Consider the following 17,153-nt stretch of genomic DNA (forward strand, 5'->3'; position numbering starts at 1 on the left):
ACACACACACACACACACACACACACACACACACACACACACACACAGGGCTGTCTCCTTGGAAACACGTGCTGAGGCTCCTAGAGGCATGGTGCCATCTGCCCTGCACAGCCCAGTTTCCTGATAATAGGCAGGATCTCGGCAGGACTTGCTGGGGCAGGAGGGGCCTTGGTGTCATCCTCTTGGCGGATTTAGGGAAATGAGCCGAGAGGGTGGACACGGTGCAGCCTGGGCTCTCCTGAGCTTGGCTTGAGTGAGGGCCGTGTTTACCTCCATGCACAGCCTGGGAACCAGAGCAAAACTGTGAAATTGAGGAGTTTGCTTTCAGGGAAGAGGACAGGGGAAAGGGCCTTCTATGTGCTGGACATTCTAGCTCATTTAATCCTCACTACCTCCTTTTGTTTATTTTTTTGAGACGGAGTCTTACTCTGTCACCCAAGCTGGAATACAGTGGCACCATGTTGGCTCACTGAAACCTTGTTTCCTGGGTTGAAGCAATTCTTTTGCCTCAGCCTCTTGGGTAGCTGGGATTACAGGTACCCACCACCACGCCCAGCTAATTTTTGTATTTTTTAGTAGAGATGGGTTTCACCATGTTGGCCAGGCTGGTCTTGAACTCCTGATGTCAGGTGATTCGCCCACCTCAGCCTCCCAAAGTGCTGGGATTACAGTTGTAAGCCCCCATCCCAACTCCTCACCACCTCCTTCTAAATGGTACATTCCTCCTGTCCTTCTGGTGAGAAAATGAACTCAGAGACACTGGCTACCCTCAGGGCCAGTACATGGGCCAGCCTCTCTTTTCTTCCTTCCTACCCTAGCAGCCCAGAGCCTTCTTCTCTACCTGCCCCCCCCCGACCCCTTCAGAGAAATGTGAGAAATTCTTTCTCACCAAGTGCCAGGCGTTGACGGCAGTGTTGAGCAGTGCCCCTTCCAGGTGGCTAGGCTGCTCCAGGATGCACTCTTGACTCAACAGCCACCTTCTGAGCGTGCCAGGACTATGTTGCATGCTCCTATGTCACTATCTATGCAATGGCTCTGCAAGGGAGATATGATTATCCATGCACTCTGTGAGTGAGGACACTGATGCTCAGAGAGGGAAGGCCATACAGTTGTTGAAGTACTCAAACCCAGTTCCTCCTGACAGCAGGCTCGTGGCTACCCATAGGGCTGCCTGGGCTCTGAAACTCTCAGGCAGTAGCTCTTGGTCACCCAGACATTCATCATGTGCTTCCGGAGTATTTGCTATGCTTGGGGAGCCCTGGGTGAAGGAAACCGACACTATTCCTATCCCTGGTGTTTGCATTCCAGTGGGGAGAGACAATCAGCTGTGTGTAGGGGGGCCAGGGTCAGGGGGTCAGGATCAGCCTCTCCCAGGGAGAGGCATTTGAACTGAGGCCTGGAGGTCTGGAGGGTGAGGAAAAGTCAGCTATCCAAGGAACTTTCAGGCTATGGGGACGGCACCTGCAAAGGCCCTTCCTGGGGCAGGAAAGACAAAATGGGTCTGAGGAATAAGAGGCCACTGTGGCTGCAGAAGGCAAGCAAGGGGGAGAGGAGTCAGAGGTGAGGCCAGAGAGACCCGAGGGCGAGCGCCTGCAGAGCCTTGACGGTTATGAAGAAGAGTGACGCTGTCATCTCCCTGTCTGTAAGGACCCCCCCACACCCACTATGCTTGAGGAAGTGGCCGGTAGGGAGAAATGAGATATCCCCAGAACAACCCAAGCAGGAATTACAGCAGAGTTAACTTGAACCAAGCACATGGTATGAGCCAGGTGGTATTCTGGCACTGTGCCAGAATGGATTCCTTCACTTTGGACACTCAGGCATAGAGAGGGTTAATCATTTGCTCAAGCTTGCAAGAAATATAGTTAACCCTTAAATACCATGGGGATTAGGGATGCTGCCCCCATGCAGTAGAAAACCTGCATATAATTTTTTTTTTTTTTTTAAGACAGAGTCTTGCTCTGCTGCCAGGCTGGAGTGCAGTGGCACGCTCTCAGCTCACTGTAACCTCCGCCTCCCAGGTTCAAGCAATTCTCCTGCCTCAGCCTCCTGAGTAGCTGGGAGTACAGGCACATGCCACCACACCCAGCCAATTTTTTTGTATTTTTAGTAGAGACAGGGTTTCACCATGTTGGCTAGGATGGTCTCGAACTCCTGACCTCATGATCCACCCACCTCGGCCTCCCAATATGCTGGGATTACAGGCATAAGCCACTGTGTCCAGCCTAAATACTGTATTCTTACAACAAAGTAAGCTAGAGAAAAGAAAATGTTATTAAGAAAATCATGGTGGCTGGGCACAGTGGCTCATGCCTATAATTGCAGCACTTCGGGAAGCCAAGGCAAGCAGATCACGAGGTCAGGAGTCTGACACCAGCCTGACCAACATGATGAAACCCTGTCTCTACTAAAAATATAAAAATTAGCTGGGCCTAGTGGCAGACGTCTATAATCCCAGCTACTCGGGAGGCTGAGGCAGAAGAATTGCTTGAACCTGGGAGCTGGAGGTTGCAGTGAGCCAAAATCACGCCACTGCACTCCAGCCTGGGCAACAGAGTGGGACTCCGTCTCAAAAAAAAAAAAAAAAAAAAAAAGAGAAAAAAAAAAGAAAATCATAGCCGGGTACAGCGGCTCATACCTGTAATCCCATGGGAGGCTGAAGTGGGAGAAGTGCTTGAGCCCAGGAGTTTGAGACCAGCCTAAGCAACATAGTGAGACCCCATCTCTACAAAAAAATTAAAAATTAGCCAGACATGGTATTGCATACCTGAAATCTGAGCTACCCCAGAGGCTGGGGCAGGAGGATCACTTGAGGTAAGCAGTTCAGGGCTGCAGTGAGCTATGACAGTACCACTGCACTCCAGCGTGGGTGACACAGCGAGACTCTGTCTCAAAAAATAAAAGAAAAAGAAAATCATGAAAGAATATACACTTACTCTTAACTAAGTTGAAGTGAATCGCTATAAAGGTCTTCATCCTTGTCTCCATATTGAGTAGGTGAGGAAGAGGAGGAGGTGGAGGAAGAAGGGCTGATCTTGTTGTTTCAGGGGTAGCAGAAGTGGAAGGGGAGGCAGGAGAGGCAGGCAAACTTAGTGTAAGTTTTGTTGAAAAAAAATCCACATGTAAGTGGACGCATGCAGTTCAAACCCTTGTTGTTCAAAGGCCGACTAAAGTAGAAGCAGGAATCAGCCCCAGGTGGTCTTGCTCCAGAGCCCCACCACTGTCCCCCGCCAGCATGGCTTTGACTGGAGAAATCGTGGCTATTGGGTAGTGGCTTTTGAGTCGTCACAGAGGGCAGAGGTGAGGACTTTTCTCTGGAAAGGGCACTATTACAGCAGCTCTCCATTTGCAGACCAAACCCTGGTAACGGACAGAATGCGAGACAAACAGGAAGCAAGTGCTTTTGAGAGTACTGGCAAGGAGGGCAAGAATCAGTAAAGAGCCTCCACCCACCACTTCTCCCCTGGAACACCCTGAGACCAGGGTACAAACCGAAGAGCCCAGGCACAGGTATGTGGGCTAGGAAGGAGAGCTGCTGGCAAGGCTGTGCGGACAGACTTCCCAAACGATGGCTCATGTTTGCTGTTCCAGGTTCAATTGTGAATCAGACACAATGACTGTTATTTAACGTTACTAATGCTCCAAATGCATGTGACTTAGCTGTGAAAGGTTTGGTTAAACTGTCCTACTGGCACCAAGAACAAAGCAAACCAACAAGTATTTACGAGGGGATGGGAGTTTTTAAAAAAAGGAAAAAGTATATTTTTGCTGAGTTACTATTCTGAGGAAAGCATTGTGCTCTTCTGCATTTGATTTGGGCAAAGGACACAGATAACCAGGCTTTCTGAGAGCTCAATGGAAGAAGCCTTATCACCCTTCTGCTCTCACGCATCCAAGGCCTATGTCCTATTTTCAATAAGTCAGAAGACAGAGTGAGGCTGTTCTTTCTGGCGCTGAATACATGGCCAAAGAGATCATTATAGGGTATCTGGTCAAAGGCTCCTGTGCTGGAATTTTAGCTCCTCCAAACTTCAAGTTTAAGTAAAAATAATCCAAACTGGCAAACTGGCTTAATGAAAATCATTTGTTCTGCATATGCGCAACTGAACAAAGTTTTTGTTTTTGTTTTGAGACAGAGTCATTCTGTGGCCCAGGCTGGAGTGCAGTGGTGCAATCCTGGCTCCCTGCAACTTCCGCCTCCTGGGTTCAAGTGGTTCAAGTGATTCTCCTGTCTAACCCTCCAAAGTAGCTGGGATTAAAGGTGCCCACCACAATGCCCAGCTAACTTTTGTATTTTTCAAGGAGACAGGGTTTTGCCATGTTGGCCAAGTTGGTCTTGAACTGTTGGCCTTAAGTGATCCCCCAGCCTCCCAAAGTGCTGGGATTATAAGTGTGAACCATCAGGCCTGGCCTGAACAAAGTTTGTTTGTTTGAGACAGAGTTTCGCTCCTGTTGCTCAGGCTGGAGTACAATGGTGTGATCTTGGCTCACCACAACTTCTGCCTCCCAGGTTCAAGGGATTCTCCTGCCTCAGCCTCCCAAGTAGCTGGGATTACAGGCAAGCGTCACCACACCTGGCTAATTTTTGTATTTTTAGTAGAGACAGGATTTCACAATGTTGGTCAGGCTGGTTTTGAACTTCTAACCTCGTGACCGCCTGCCTCAGCCTCCTAAAGTGCTGGGATTACAGGAGTGAGCCACCGTGCCTGGCCCTGAACAAAGTTTTTAACTTGGGCTGATTAGCAGGTTTCTGAAACAGTCATAAGTGGAACGTAAAGCCAGTCCAACTCTGAAAAATGGACATTTCACAACCAATCTTGTCTGTAGCTTAGACTCTAAACCCGCCCTCAGGCCCACAGCCTTGTCCTCACACCCAGAATAATTCTACTCCTGACCCAATACAGCTTCAACAAAAAGGGAGGGGTGGGCACCTACCTACTCCACACTACACCATGCCAGGCGGGCACTTGGCATTGCTCATCACAGGTAATCCTCCCAACTGTTCTGTAAAGCAGGCATATCCATCTCTGTTTCCAAGAGGAAAATAACCGAGGCTTAGACAGAAGTCATTTGTCCATGGCCATGTGGCTTGTTCAGCAACTGAGGAGGGACTCCCCCAGGTCTGTTTCCCTTGCTCACAAAGTCACTGCTGCCCCATGACCCCCACTTCCCTAAAGAAACCACTGTGGTTTTGTTTTTTGCTTCTTTTTGAGACAGGGTCTCTCTCTGTCACCCAGGCTGGAGTGCAGTGGCACAATCATGGCTCACTGCAGCCTTGATCTCCTGGGCTCAAGCGACCCTCCCACTGCAGCCTCCTGAGTAGCTGGGACTACAGGTGCACCACCATCCAGCTAATTTTTCTTTTTTGAGATGGAGTCTCTCTCTGTTGCCCAGGCTGGAGTGCAATGGCTCAATCTCTGCTCACTGCAACCTCCACCTGGGTTCCAACGATTCTTCTGCCTCAGCCTCCTGAGTAGCTGGGATTACAGGCACCTGCCATCGCACCTAATTTTTGTATATATATATTTTTAAGACAGAGTCTCGCTCTGTTGCCAGACTGGAGTGCAGTGGCACAATCTAGGCTCACTGCAACCTCCGCCTCCTGGGTTCAAGTGATTTTTCTTCTGCCTCAGCCTCCTGAGTAGCTGGGACTACAGGTGCATACACCATGCCTGGCCAATTTTTGTATTTTGAGTAGAGATGGGGTTTCACCATATTGGTCAGGATGTTCTCAAACTCCTGATCTTGCGATCCGCCCACCTCGGCCTCCCAAAGTGCTGGGATTACAGGTGTGAGGCACCGAGTCCAGCCTTAGTAGAGAAGGGGTTTCACCATCTTGGCCAGGCTGGTCTTGAACTCCTGACCTTGTGATCCACCTGCCTCAGCCTACCAAAGTGCTTGGATTACAAGCGTGAACCATTGCATCCAGCCTAATTTTTCTTTGAAAAAATGGAACACTTCATGAATTTCCATGTCATCCTTGCACAGGTGCCATGCAAATTCTTTCTGTATCGCTCCAATGTTAGTATTTGTGTGCTGCTGGAGAGAGCACAGCAGGCTAATTTTTTAGAGTTTGTAGAGATGAGGTCTCACTCTGTTGCCCAGCCTGGGCCACTGTTCCACATCATACCTTTATTTTTTCTTTTTTCCCCCCAAAATCCTCTCTAATATCTCAGCCTTTGAAGTCTTAATCGGGTAGTAACATGTTCTTATGGGGTTTACTTCTTTGCAGGGCTCACAAACTATGGAAATCAGCTAACTACTTCTCCCAACATTTATTCCTCCACTAAGAGACTGGGCAAGGTCATGCCATTATTCCCACTTTAGTGATAGGAGACAAAGGTAGAGAAAGGCTGCTGTGGTGGAGGATGAAGAGGAGAACGTAATGGCTCCCACCTCCAGGACGGCACTGTTTAATGCTGCAAGCTGGCAATGTAGCTAACCTCACAGCTTGCAATTAAGCACGACAGAGAACATGTTTGCAATGCTCCTGCAGTATTTGTGACACATCATTTACCCTCTGGTTATCCAGGGGGAAAAACCCTCTCTGGGGAGTGTCAGCACATGAACACCAAGTTCTGGAGGCTTAACCTGCTGGTCTCACTTCTTACCAGCGTCACTTGCCTGTTAGGGTAGTTGCTCCGGGCTCGGAGATGAGTGGAGTAGGCATTATTCATTTAGAATAACGACAGCTAAAAAAAGAAAAGCTAAATCTTTACTTCCTCTTACTACAGCCCATCTTTGTCATAAACACGTGTTATAACCTTCCACTGCCGTTATCATTAATCATCATCTAATACTTTGAGAATGGGTTTTTCTTCCCAGCAATAATGTCATATTAGCCATGAGACTACAAATACATGACTCTAAGCCATCAAATCTCCCCATGGTCAAATTAGCAGGTTTTTAAAAAAGCTTTTTTTTTTTTGGGCGCGATGGAGTTCCGCTGTTATTCACGAGGCTGGAGTGCAATGGCGCGATCTCGGCTCACCACAACCTCCGCCTCCTGGGTTCAGGCAATTCTCCTGCCTCAGCCTCCTGAGTAGCTGGGACTACAGGCACGCGCCACCATGCCCAGCTGATTTTTTGTATTTAAGTAGAGACGGGGTTTCACCATGTTGACCAGGATGGTCTCGATCTCTTGACCTCGTGATCCACCCGCCTCGGCCTCCCAAAGTGCTGGGATTACAGGCGTGAGCCACCGCGCCCGGCCTTAAAAAAGCTTTTTTAAAAAGCTTTTTTATTTGTGTGTGCGTGTGTGTGTATGTGTGTGTGTGTGACAGAGTCTTGCTCTGTTGCCCAGGCTGGAGTCAATAGATTCTCCTGCCTCAGCCTCCCAAGTAGCTGGGGTTACAGGTGCTCGCCACCATACCCACTAATTTTTGTATTCTTAGTAGAGACAGGGTTTCACCATGGTGGCCAGGCTGGTCACGAACTCCTGACCTCAGGTGATCTGCCTGCCTCGGCCTCCCAAAGCGTTGGGATTACAGGTGTGAGCCACTGACCCCAATCCCTGTATTGCTTTAATCAACTTCCTTGGAATGCCTTTTGTCTAGCTTAGCTTCCCCTAAAGATGTTTAAGTTTAGCCACACACAGAATTCTCACTAACAATTCTACAACACAACAGATTTTCTGTACGCGATTAACTATTTTCACTACAGAGAGTGACACAAGCACCATACTAGCCTCTGGGATAACAGATATACCAACCAGTTTTAGTAAAATTATGAAAACTACATTTGTTGAAGGTTTGCAACTGTGCATCTGTACAAATAGGCTCACGGAAACCTCATAAGGTAGGCCACTTGTGGTAGCTCACGCCTGTAATCCCAGCACTTTGGGAGGCTGAGGTGGGTTGATCACCTGAGATCAGGAGTTTGAGACCAGCCTGGTCATCATGGTGAATGAAACCCCATCTCTACTAAAAATACAAAAAAATTAGCCAGGCATGGTGGTGCACGCCTATAATCCCAGCTGCTCAGGAGGCTGAGGCAGGAGAATCTCTTGAACCTGGGAGGTGAAGGTTGCAGTAAGTGGAGATTGTGCCATTGCACTCCAGCCTGGTCAACAAGAGGGAAACTCTGTCCACCCGCCCCACACCAAAAAAAGAAAAAGAAAACCCATAAGGTAGAGCCTGCCCTAACTCTACTTGACATAAAAGGAAAAGGAGGCCTGAAGATGTAAAGCAATTGAGGCATCAGATTCAGAAAATGACTGAGATTCAATTAGAGTAGCAGTGAGAGCTTGAATTGTGGAATCAGACTCATCATACGTCCCTACCACCACTCAAAGTCCTTCAAATCTCTTGCTTGCCAGGCCTGCTCAGCTACCCAACTTCTTTTTCCTCCTTAACCCCCAGCAAGGTTATTTTATTTATTTTTTATCAATTTTTTTTTCCTAGAGATAGGGTTTCAGCATGTTGGCCAGGATGCTTGACCTCGTGATCCGCCCGCCTCAGCCTCCCAAAATGCTGGGATTACAGGCGTGAGCCACTGTGCCTGGCCTTTATTTATTTATTTATTTATTTGAGATGGAATCTTGTCTCCCTCTGTCGCCCAGGCTTGAGTGCAGTGGCGCTATCTCGGCTCGCTGCAACCTCCACTTCTTGGGTTCAACTATTTTCCTGCCTCAGCTTCCCGAATAGCTGGGATTACAGGCGCCCCCACCAATTAGCCGCCCAGCTAATTCTTTTTGTACTTATAGAAGTGTTTGCCCTATTGGCTGGGCTGGTCTCGAACTCCTGACCTCAGGTGATCCGACTGCCTCGGCCTCCCAAAGTGCTGGGATTACAGGCGTAAGTCGCTGCGTCCAGCCCTAGCAAAATTCTGATTGCATCAGCTTGACAAGTTTTAGCTGGCTGTGGGTGTCTGGATCACCACCCATCTACCCCGAGCCAAGGACTATCACTTTGCCACCCGCTAACCCCTCCTGCTAGAAGGGGTGGGCCGCTGCTGGGATGCTGGATAAACAAGCCAAGCTCTCTGCCTTCCAGGAGTCCAGTGTTGCCTGGGTTTGCAGTAGAGTCTGATTTGTACTATAAAGAGGTACAAAGTTCTGAGCGCTGTTTAGGAGCAACTTTGTATTTGTGTACCGCTCCACATATTACATTTTTACAGATTCCTACGAACTCCTGAGGAGGATTTTAATTTTAAGACAGGCAGTGGTTCTCCCACAAAATGTGGGATCGGTACCTGGTGTTAAGGAGGTTTTTGTTTTCCAGGTAAAGGAAAGGAGAGTCCTAGAAAGGAACAGAATTCCACAACTGTTTGGGACTGTAGAGATTCTGTAGCCCAACCTCTTAATTTTATGGCCTAGGAAACAAGCGCCAGTGAAGCAACCGGACTTTCCCAAGGTCACAAGCTAGTAAGTGGGAGGGCGGAAGCCTGTACCCGGGCCCTGGCTCAGGATGGGGCCTCAGGAATGCTCTCTCACGCTAGTGTTTATCAGGCAGCCACGCCCGCCCGCACCGAAACCCGGGAGCCTAGGGCAACCCGACACCCAGCTCTGGGGCGGCCAAGCCTGCTCGGGTCATCCCTACATCTCGGCAGGTCCGGGTCCCCGGTACTGCCCTCAGGAAACCTCTGGGTCCCTTGGGAGCATAAGTGCGGGCTGGGTTCTGCGTCCCAGTCCCGCGACCCTGGCCAGAACAAAAACGCCCGTCACTCCCTGCCCCTCCCGCCCCGCCGCAGCCCCGCACGTGCGGCGCCTCGTGCACCGCCCCGGGCCCCGCCCCCGCCCTCCATTGGCTGTTCCCGCGCCTTCCTCCTCTTCCCCCGCCCCACGCGACCGGACTCGGCTGCGGCTCCACGTGACCCGCGGAGGACTTCCATGCCGAGCCAGCGGAAGCTCGGATAGGTCCCTCTGGCCGGCCGCCGCTCCGAGCCCCGCCCCGCTTCGGTAGCGCGTCGGGAAGGTTGGGAGACAGGGACGAGAGGGAGAGGCTGCGGTGGTCTGGAAGGGGAGAGGTTATGAAGAGAGCGGTGAAGCAGGGACACTAGTAGGAAAGAAGGAACGTCGCCGAGGAAGGCCCACGATAGACCCCACCAGGCGCCAATCAAGGGACACGGGGGCGGCGGGGCGGGGCCTCCGCGGGGGTCCTCACCTGGCCCCGCACGTGTGTAGCTTAGCCAGGCTGCCCCGACCAATCACGGCCCGAGGAGCTGCGGCTGCCCCTCTCGCAGGCTGGGCCAATCCCGAGCCGCGATCCCGGGAAGCTGGTCTGGCCTCATGAATAATTAATGTATCAGAGCCGGTCCGCAGGCGGGGTAGCGATGGAGGGAGGCGGGGGCGCCGTTGGGCGCCTGCGCAGTAGCTGCCCGTGTCGGCAGCTGCAGCGGGTCGCAAGGCTCCGGCCCATCTCGGGGGCGGGCGGGGGAAGCTAGGCGCGCGAGCCGAGTCCGGGGCACGATGTCCGACGCGGGCGGCGGAAAGAAGCCGCCTGTGGAGCCGCAGGCAGGGCCCGGCCCGGGGCCGGGGCGTGCAGCTGGGGAAAGGGGCCTGTCGGGCTCCTTCCCCCTGGTCCTGAAGAAGCTGATGGAGAACCCCCCGCGCGAGTCGCGCCTCGGTGAGGGCGGGGCGGTGGTCCGCGCGGGCCTGGGGGCGGGGCTCCTACAGGGGCGTGGCCTCGTGAGGGCGGGGCCGGGGTGGCTTGGGGTCAGGGAGCAGTGGTCCAGCGGAGGGGGATGGGGCCGGGATGACGAGGAGCCTGGAGGACGAGGCCAGGGGACTGGGGACAGAGGGTCAGGGGTGAGCTGAAACCGTGGGTCTGGCGGGAGAGGGTGGGTGGTGATGTTTGAGGAGGCGGAAGGGGATCGGAAGCAATCGCTTAAATGACGCTTCAGGGCCCCTCCCCTGGGGCCGCCTGCATCGGAGTCACTCGCGATGCCTGTTTAAAATGCCGGTTCCTGGGCCCCACCCAATCTGCCGCCTCTGGGACAGGGGTCTTGCATGTTAAGGAGCAACCCACCACACCTCCATTATTTTCTAACTACATCAAAGTTTAGGAAGCACAGGTCTACGGTAGCGGATTGTCATCGTACATGGCGTTTCCCACGGGGAGACCTGGTTTCCTCCCCGAGTGTGAGTTGCCCCAGCTGCTAGGTTCATGCAGGAAGCTTTCTGTCGAGGGGGCTGCTGCTGAGTGGGTGGGGGAGGGGTGTGGGCAAGGTGCATGGGGCGCCTTGGGAGGGGAGTTTTGAGCCAAACAGGAAGGGATGAGGGTCGGATGAGGCCACAAGGCCCTTCGCCTGGTTGATTCGAGCTGACCCTAGACTCTGGGGCCACAGTGGCAGGACTGAGCTTCATCTTCTTGCCTAGGCCATGAAGGTCCCTGGGGCATATGTGGAAAGCAGGTCTGGCCTTGTTTTTCACCCTGGGAGATGGGGTTCACGAGTGGCAGGAGGGCCGCCTGTGGTGGGGTTGTCCGTACACCGAGGTATACTTTGAGTGTGAGACCTTTGCATTTCCAAGGGCCATCAGGTATTTTAGAGTTTGGGAAAGGGATAGGCGTTCGAGAGTTGTCTGGCCTGGGGAATGGATTTTCCTTTTTAAAATGCCATTTCTCTTCTTTTCCTGGGCGTGTTCTGACGCTCCCATCCCTGTGGCTGTCACTGTTGAGTTATAAATAGCTTCAGCACATCAGGTGAAGCCAGCCTCTCTCCTCCTGCTTTGGGACCTCATGTGCACAAACCCGTTTGTTTGTTTTTGAGACGATGCTTTGTTCCAAATCTGGGGCTACACAGGCTGCAGGGAGAGGTGTACACATCTGGCAGCTTCTTGTTTGAGATGACCAGGTAATAACCATCCATAACAAGAATTCTAGCATTCGCAGAGTGCTCACGAAGCATGTTGACATCATATTTCATGAACAGTCCTAGAGGGTATTCTCCCCACTTCCCAGCTGAGGAAAATTGAGGCTCAGGGAGGTGCTGCCCTAGAGTCACAAAGCTAGACCTTATGACTCTCAGTTTGGTGCCCTTTCTACTGTATCACACTGGCAGCCACTGTTGTGTGACCTGAGTGATGGACTAGTCCTTTATCTCTTACAATTTAAAATTCCACCTTATAAAAGCAGATTTAAAATATCCTTCATTGCTTAGGCCAGGCAAAACCTGCAGCTTACTGATGCCTGCCCTTCAGTATGGCTGCTTTTCTATCTTCTGCCTTCTCCTGCCTCCTTTGATCCCAAATGACCCCACCCAACATGGGTCACAGTCATTTCTGAACAGAATGAGAGTCCGGATCTTAGGTGAGGAGAGCAGGAAGGCCATCTGGCCCACCCAACCCACCAAGGCTTGACTCTCTCACTTCCCAATTGGTTTTAAACCAATGCCTGGTATAGAAGGCAGTTGCAGGCATTCAGATTAATTTGTATTAGAAAGCCATGACCAAGTTGTTTGTCAAAACCTCCACCTTCTTAACTCAGTGGGTGTGTTCATTTTTATTGGACTAACAAGCTGCTGTTTGGTCTGGGAGTCCATGCATGACTGGTTTATTTCTAACTTAATCATATTTGATTTCTCCTTTTCACTTATAAATCCAGAGTTCAAAATTGTCTCCCTCAATTTTGAAAACCCATTATGAACTTGTCATGATTTTATCTCCCACTTCCCTGATTAGCCTTCCTGTCACTTTGATTTCCTTCCAACCTTGTCAGATTTCTCTCTTGTCTTTTTTTAATTGCCCTCTTTTGGATATCCACACATGTAACTTTGTGACTGAGACAATGAGGCAGATCTAGTCCCCACTAATTGATTAGTTTTGCTTTAAATAGGAGCAGTTTTCTTCAGATCCAGCCCTCTCCTTCCTCCCAGAAAACCTGCCTTCCTTCTTTCCTGCTTATTCAGGGATAAAGGTCTCTTGAAATGGTTGCTCTGAACTCTGAAAGGGTCCTGAAAAGACAGCTCCAGCCCCCTTTTTTTTTTTTTTTTTTTTTTTTGGAGACGGAGTTTCGCTCATGTTACCCAGGCTGGAGTGCAATGGCGTGATCTCGGCTCACCGCAACCTCCGCCTCCTGGGTTCAGGCAATTCTCCTGCCTCAGCCTCCTGAGTAGCTAGGATTACAGGCATGCGCCACCATGCCCAGCTAATGTTTTGTATTTTTAGTAGAGACGGGGTTTCACCATGTTGACCAGGATGGTCTCGATCTCTTGACCTCGTGATCCACCCGCCTCGGCCTCCCAAAGTGCTGGGATTACAGGCTTGAGCCACCGCGCCCGGCCTCTCCAGCCCCTTTCTAATAAACTTAATCAGAATCTGTTTGCAAGTTCAGTATTCTGTAGTTACTATGTATATATTTTTCCATATTCCACTGTCTGCCTACCCCTTGGTGGGCCCTTAAAATCTAGAAATAAATCAGTGAGCCTCAGTGAGCCCACAGTTACAATGAATGCCTACTATGTGCCAGTAACTCTGTAGACACTTTTTTTTTTTTTTTTTGAGACGGTGTTTTGCCTTTTTTGCCCAAGCTGGAGTGCAGTGGCACAGTCTCGGTTCACTGCAACCTCTGCCTCCAAGGTTCAAGTGATTCTCCTTCCTCAGTCTTCCAAGTGGCTAGGATTACAGGCACGTACCACTAAGCCTGGCTAATTTTTTGTATTTTTAGTAGATACAGGGTTTCACCATGTTTGTCAGGCTGGTCTCAAACTCCTGACCTCAGGTGATTCGCCTGCCTTGGCCTCCCAAAGGGCTGGGATTACAGGCGTGAGCCGCTACAACTGGCTGTAAAGACACTTTCAAATGTTACCTCGAATCTTCACCAAACAAACAGCTTTATCCTACGTACAGTGGAAGACACCAAGGTTCAGAGAGGTCAAGTAACACGGCTAAGGTCCCATATCACACAGCAAGTGGGTGGCAAAACTGGGACTCCTCCCTGGGCTGGCTTCCCATGGGGAAGCATAACTGGACGGAACAGGACAGAGGAACACAAAAGTTCTTGGCTGGAAGATCTCAGCCCTTTCTAAGCTAAGCTATCAGGAAAGGTCAGAGAATCCATTTCCCTCCTTGTAGTCTCTCTCCTGCAGATGCTAATCCTACAGCCTATTCCGTTTCTTTTTTTTTTCTTTTTTTGAGATGAAGTTTCACTCTTTGTTGCTCAGGCTGGAGGGCAGTGGTGCGATCTGCAACCTTGGCCTCCTGTGTTTAAACAATTATCTTGTCCCAGCCTCCCGAGTAGCTGGAATTACAGGCACACTCCACCACACCCAGCTAATTTTTGTTTTTGTTTGTTTGTTTGTTTGAGATGGAGTCTCGCTCTGTCCCCCAGGCTGGAGTGCAATGGCACGATCTCTGTTCACTTCAACCTCAGCTTCTTGGGTTCTAGCAATTCTCTTGCCTCAGCCTCCCAAGTAGCTGGGATTACAGGCGCCCACCACCACATCTGGCTAATTTTGTATTTTTAGTAGAGATGGGGTTTCACCATGTTGGTCAGGCTGGTGTCGAACTCATGACCTCAGGTGATCTACCCGCCTCAGCCTCCCAAAGTGAAAGTGCTGGGATTACAGGTATGAGCCACTGCGCCTGGCCTGTTTCTTTCTTTCTTTCTTTCTTTTTTTTTTTTTTTTTGAGGCAGAGTTTTGCTCTTGTCACCCAGGCTGGATTGCAGTGGTGTGATCTCTGCTCACTGCAACCTCCGACTTTCGGAGTTCAGGCAGTTCTCCTGCCACAGCCTCCTGGGATTACGGGCATCTGCTACCACACCTGGCTTATTTTTGTATTTTTAGTAGAAACAGCATTTCACCATGTTGGCCAGGTTGGTCTTGAACTCCTGACCTCAGATGATCCACTCGCCTCAGCCTCCCAAAGTGCTGGGATTACAAGCCTGAGCCACTGCGCCCAGCCAGTGCCACAGACTATTCTGAATTACCCTGTGGCCGGGCATGGTGGCTCACACCTGTAATCCCAGCACTTTGGGAGGCCAAGAAGATGGACCACCTGAGGTCAGAGGTTCGAGACCAGCCTGACCAACATGGTGAAACCAGGAGGCAGAGGTTGTGGTGAGCCGAGATTGTGGCATTGCACTCCAGCCTGGGCAACAGAGTGTAACTCCATCTCAAAAATAAAGTAAAATAGACCGGGCACAGTGGCTCACCCCTGTAATCCCAGCACTTTGGGAGGCCGATGTAGGTGGATCACCTTAGGTCAGGTGTTCGAGACCAGCCTGGCTAACATGGCGAATCTCCATCTCTACTAAATTAATAAATACAAAAAATTAGCCAGGTATGGTGGCAGGCGCCTGTAATTCCAGCTACTCGGGAGGCTGAAGCAGGAGAATGGCTTGAACCCAGGAGGCAGAGGTTGCAGTGAGCCGAGATGTCACCATTGCACTCCAGCCTAAGCAACAAGAGTGAAACTCTGTCTCAAAATAAATTTAAAAATAGGCCAGGCACAGTGGCTCATGCCTGTAATCCCAGCATTTTTGAGGCTAAGGCGGGTGGATCACCTGAAGTCAAGAGTTCGAGACCAGCCTGGGCAACATTGTGAAACACTGTCTCTACTAAAAATATAAAAAATAGCTAGGTGTGGTGGTGGGCACCTGTAATCCTGCTACTTGGGATGCTGAGGCAGGAGAATCACTTGATCCTGGGAGGCGGAGTTTGCAGTGAGCCAAAATTGAACCATTGCACTCCAGCCTGGGTGACAAGAGTGAAACTCTGTCTCAAAAAAAATAATAAATTAAATAAATAACAAATTAACCCTATGACCACTTAAGGCCTCAGAGCATGTGGTGAGCATTCTGGGAAGGCCAGGCACGGATGAGGATGGGATACCACGTCTAAAGGAGAATAGCTGGGCTTGGTTCAAGTGCTAGATTCTAACTGGAGAACAGAGCAGGCTCTTGAAATGCATGGGTTGGAATCAGGACTGCGAGAAGGATGGGCCAGGCCTGTGAGGCTCACTACCCACTTCCTGGGATCAAGTTTGGCCTAGAAGGATGGGACCTTCTAGCCCAAAGCATTACAGGATAGAAATCTATTGTGTGGTATCTCATCACAGATGTTGTGTCTGCAGATAAGGAAAAGGGGAAGGAAAAGCTGGAGGAGGACGAGGCAGCAGCCGCCAGCACCATGGCCGTCTCAGCCTCCCTTATGCCACCCATCTGGGACAAGACCATCCCATATGACGGCGAATCTTTCCACCTGGAGTACATGGACCTGGATGAGTTCCTGCTGGAGAATGGCATCCCTGCCAGCCCCACCCACCTGGCCCACAACCTGCTGCTGCCTGTAGCCGAGCTAGAAGGGAAGGAGTCTGCCAGCTCTTCCACAGCATCCCCACCATCCTCCTCCACTGCCATCTTTCAGCCCTCCGAAACCGTGTCCAGCACAGGTTGGTGACAGGCCATCAGGCAAGGCCACCTGTCCCTTCCAAGGAAGTCCATTTCCCACTGTATGCTACCTGTGTCCACGCACCCAGTGAGCCCCTTCTCTGAGGGGAGGCCCTGATGAGACTGCAGTGTGGAGGAACCCTCCACTCCACACCCTTCTGCACAATTCCCCGAAGCTAAAGATAAAATAGTGGTCATAGGGCCAGGCACCATGGCTCACACCTATAATCCCAGCAAATATTAGCTGGGCATGGTGGCGCGCACCTGTAGTAGCAGCTACTCGGGAGGCTGAGGTGGGAGAATCGCTTGAACCCGGGAGGCTGACGTTGCAGTGAGCCGAGATTGCGCTACTGCACTTCAGCCTGGACGACAGAGCAAGATGCCATCTTAAAAAAAAAAAAAAAATAGTGATGACGTCAGCAGCAGTTGGAACCTTTCTGTTGGTTGGTGTGCTGCAGACAGCCAGGACGGGACCTTCTAGGCCAAAGTGTTACAGGATAGAAATCCAATTCTGGGTGCTGTGGCTCACGCCTGTAGTCCCAGCACTTTGGGAGGCCAAGGCAGGTGGATCACAAGGTCAGGAGTTGGAGACCAGCTTGGCCAATATGGTGAAACCCCATCTCTAAAGATACAAAAAATTAGTTGGGTATGGTGGCGGGCACCTGTGATCCCAGCTACTTGGGTGGCTGAGGCAGAAGAATCGCTTGAACCTGGGAGGTGGAGGTTGCAGTGAGCCAAGATTGCGCTATTGCACTCCAACCTGGGCGACAGGGTGAGACTCTATCTCAAAAAAAAAAAAAAAAAAAAAAAAAAAAAAAAAAAAAA

General features: G+C 50.8%; 1 protein-coding gene and 1 non-coding gene across 6 annotated transcripts in view; one reads left to right on the forward strand and one right to left on the reverse strand.

Moving 5' to 3' along the window:
* The window catches only part of TEF (TEF transcription factor, PAR bZIP family member), a 34,182-nt gene that overhangs the window by 4,432 nt on the left and 12,597 nt on the right, over window positions 1-17,153 (forward strand). The window contains exons 1-2 of one of the 5 annotated variants that reach the window (XM_032267188.1): window positions 10,290-10,565; window positions 16,013-16,330. In XM_032267188.1, coding sequence (XP_032123079.1) covers window positions 10,409-10,565; window positions 16,013-16,330 — 475 coding nt within the window. In that variant the 5' untranslated portion in view covers window positions 10,290-10,408. Of the gene's footprint in view, window positions 1-10,289; window positions 10,566-10,680; window positions 10,741-15,997; window positions 16,331-17,153 lie in introns of those variants that run through there. The other 4 variants (XM_032267187.1, XM_032267191.1, XM_032267189.1 and 1 more) reach the window with 4 other exon arrangements.
* Window positions 5,944-6,052, reverse strand: LOC116542343. The gene has a single exon (XR_004265175.1). It is a non-coding gene; the product is annotated as a U6 spliceosomal RNA (small nuclear RNA).

Source organism: Sapajus apella, unplaced genomic scaffold (assembly GCF_009761245.1).
Source record: "Sapajus apella isolate SASKATOON/1434 unplaced genomic scaffold, GSC_monkey_1.0 scaffold166, whole genome shotgun sequence".
Taxonomy (NCBI): Eukaryota; Metazoa; Chordata; class Mammalia; order Primates; family Cebidae; genus Sapajus; species Sapajus apella.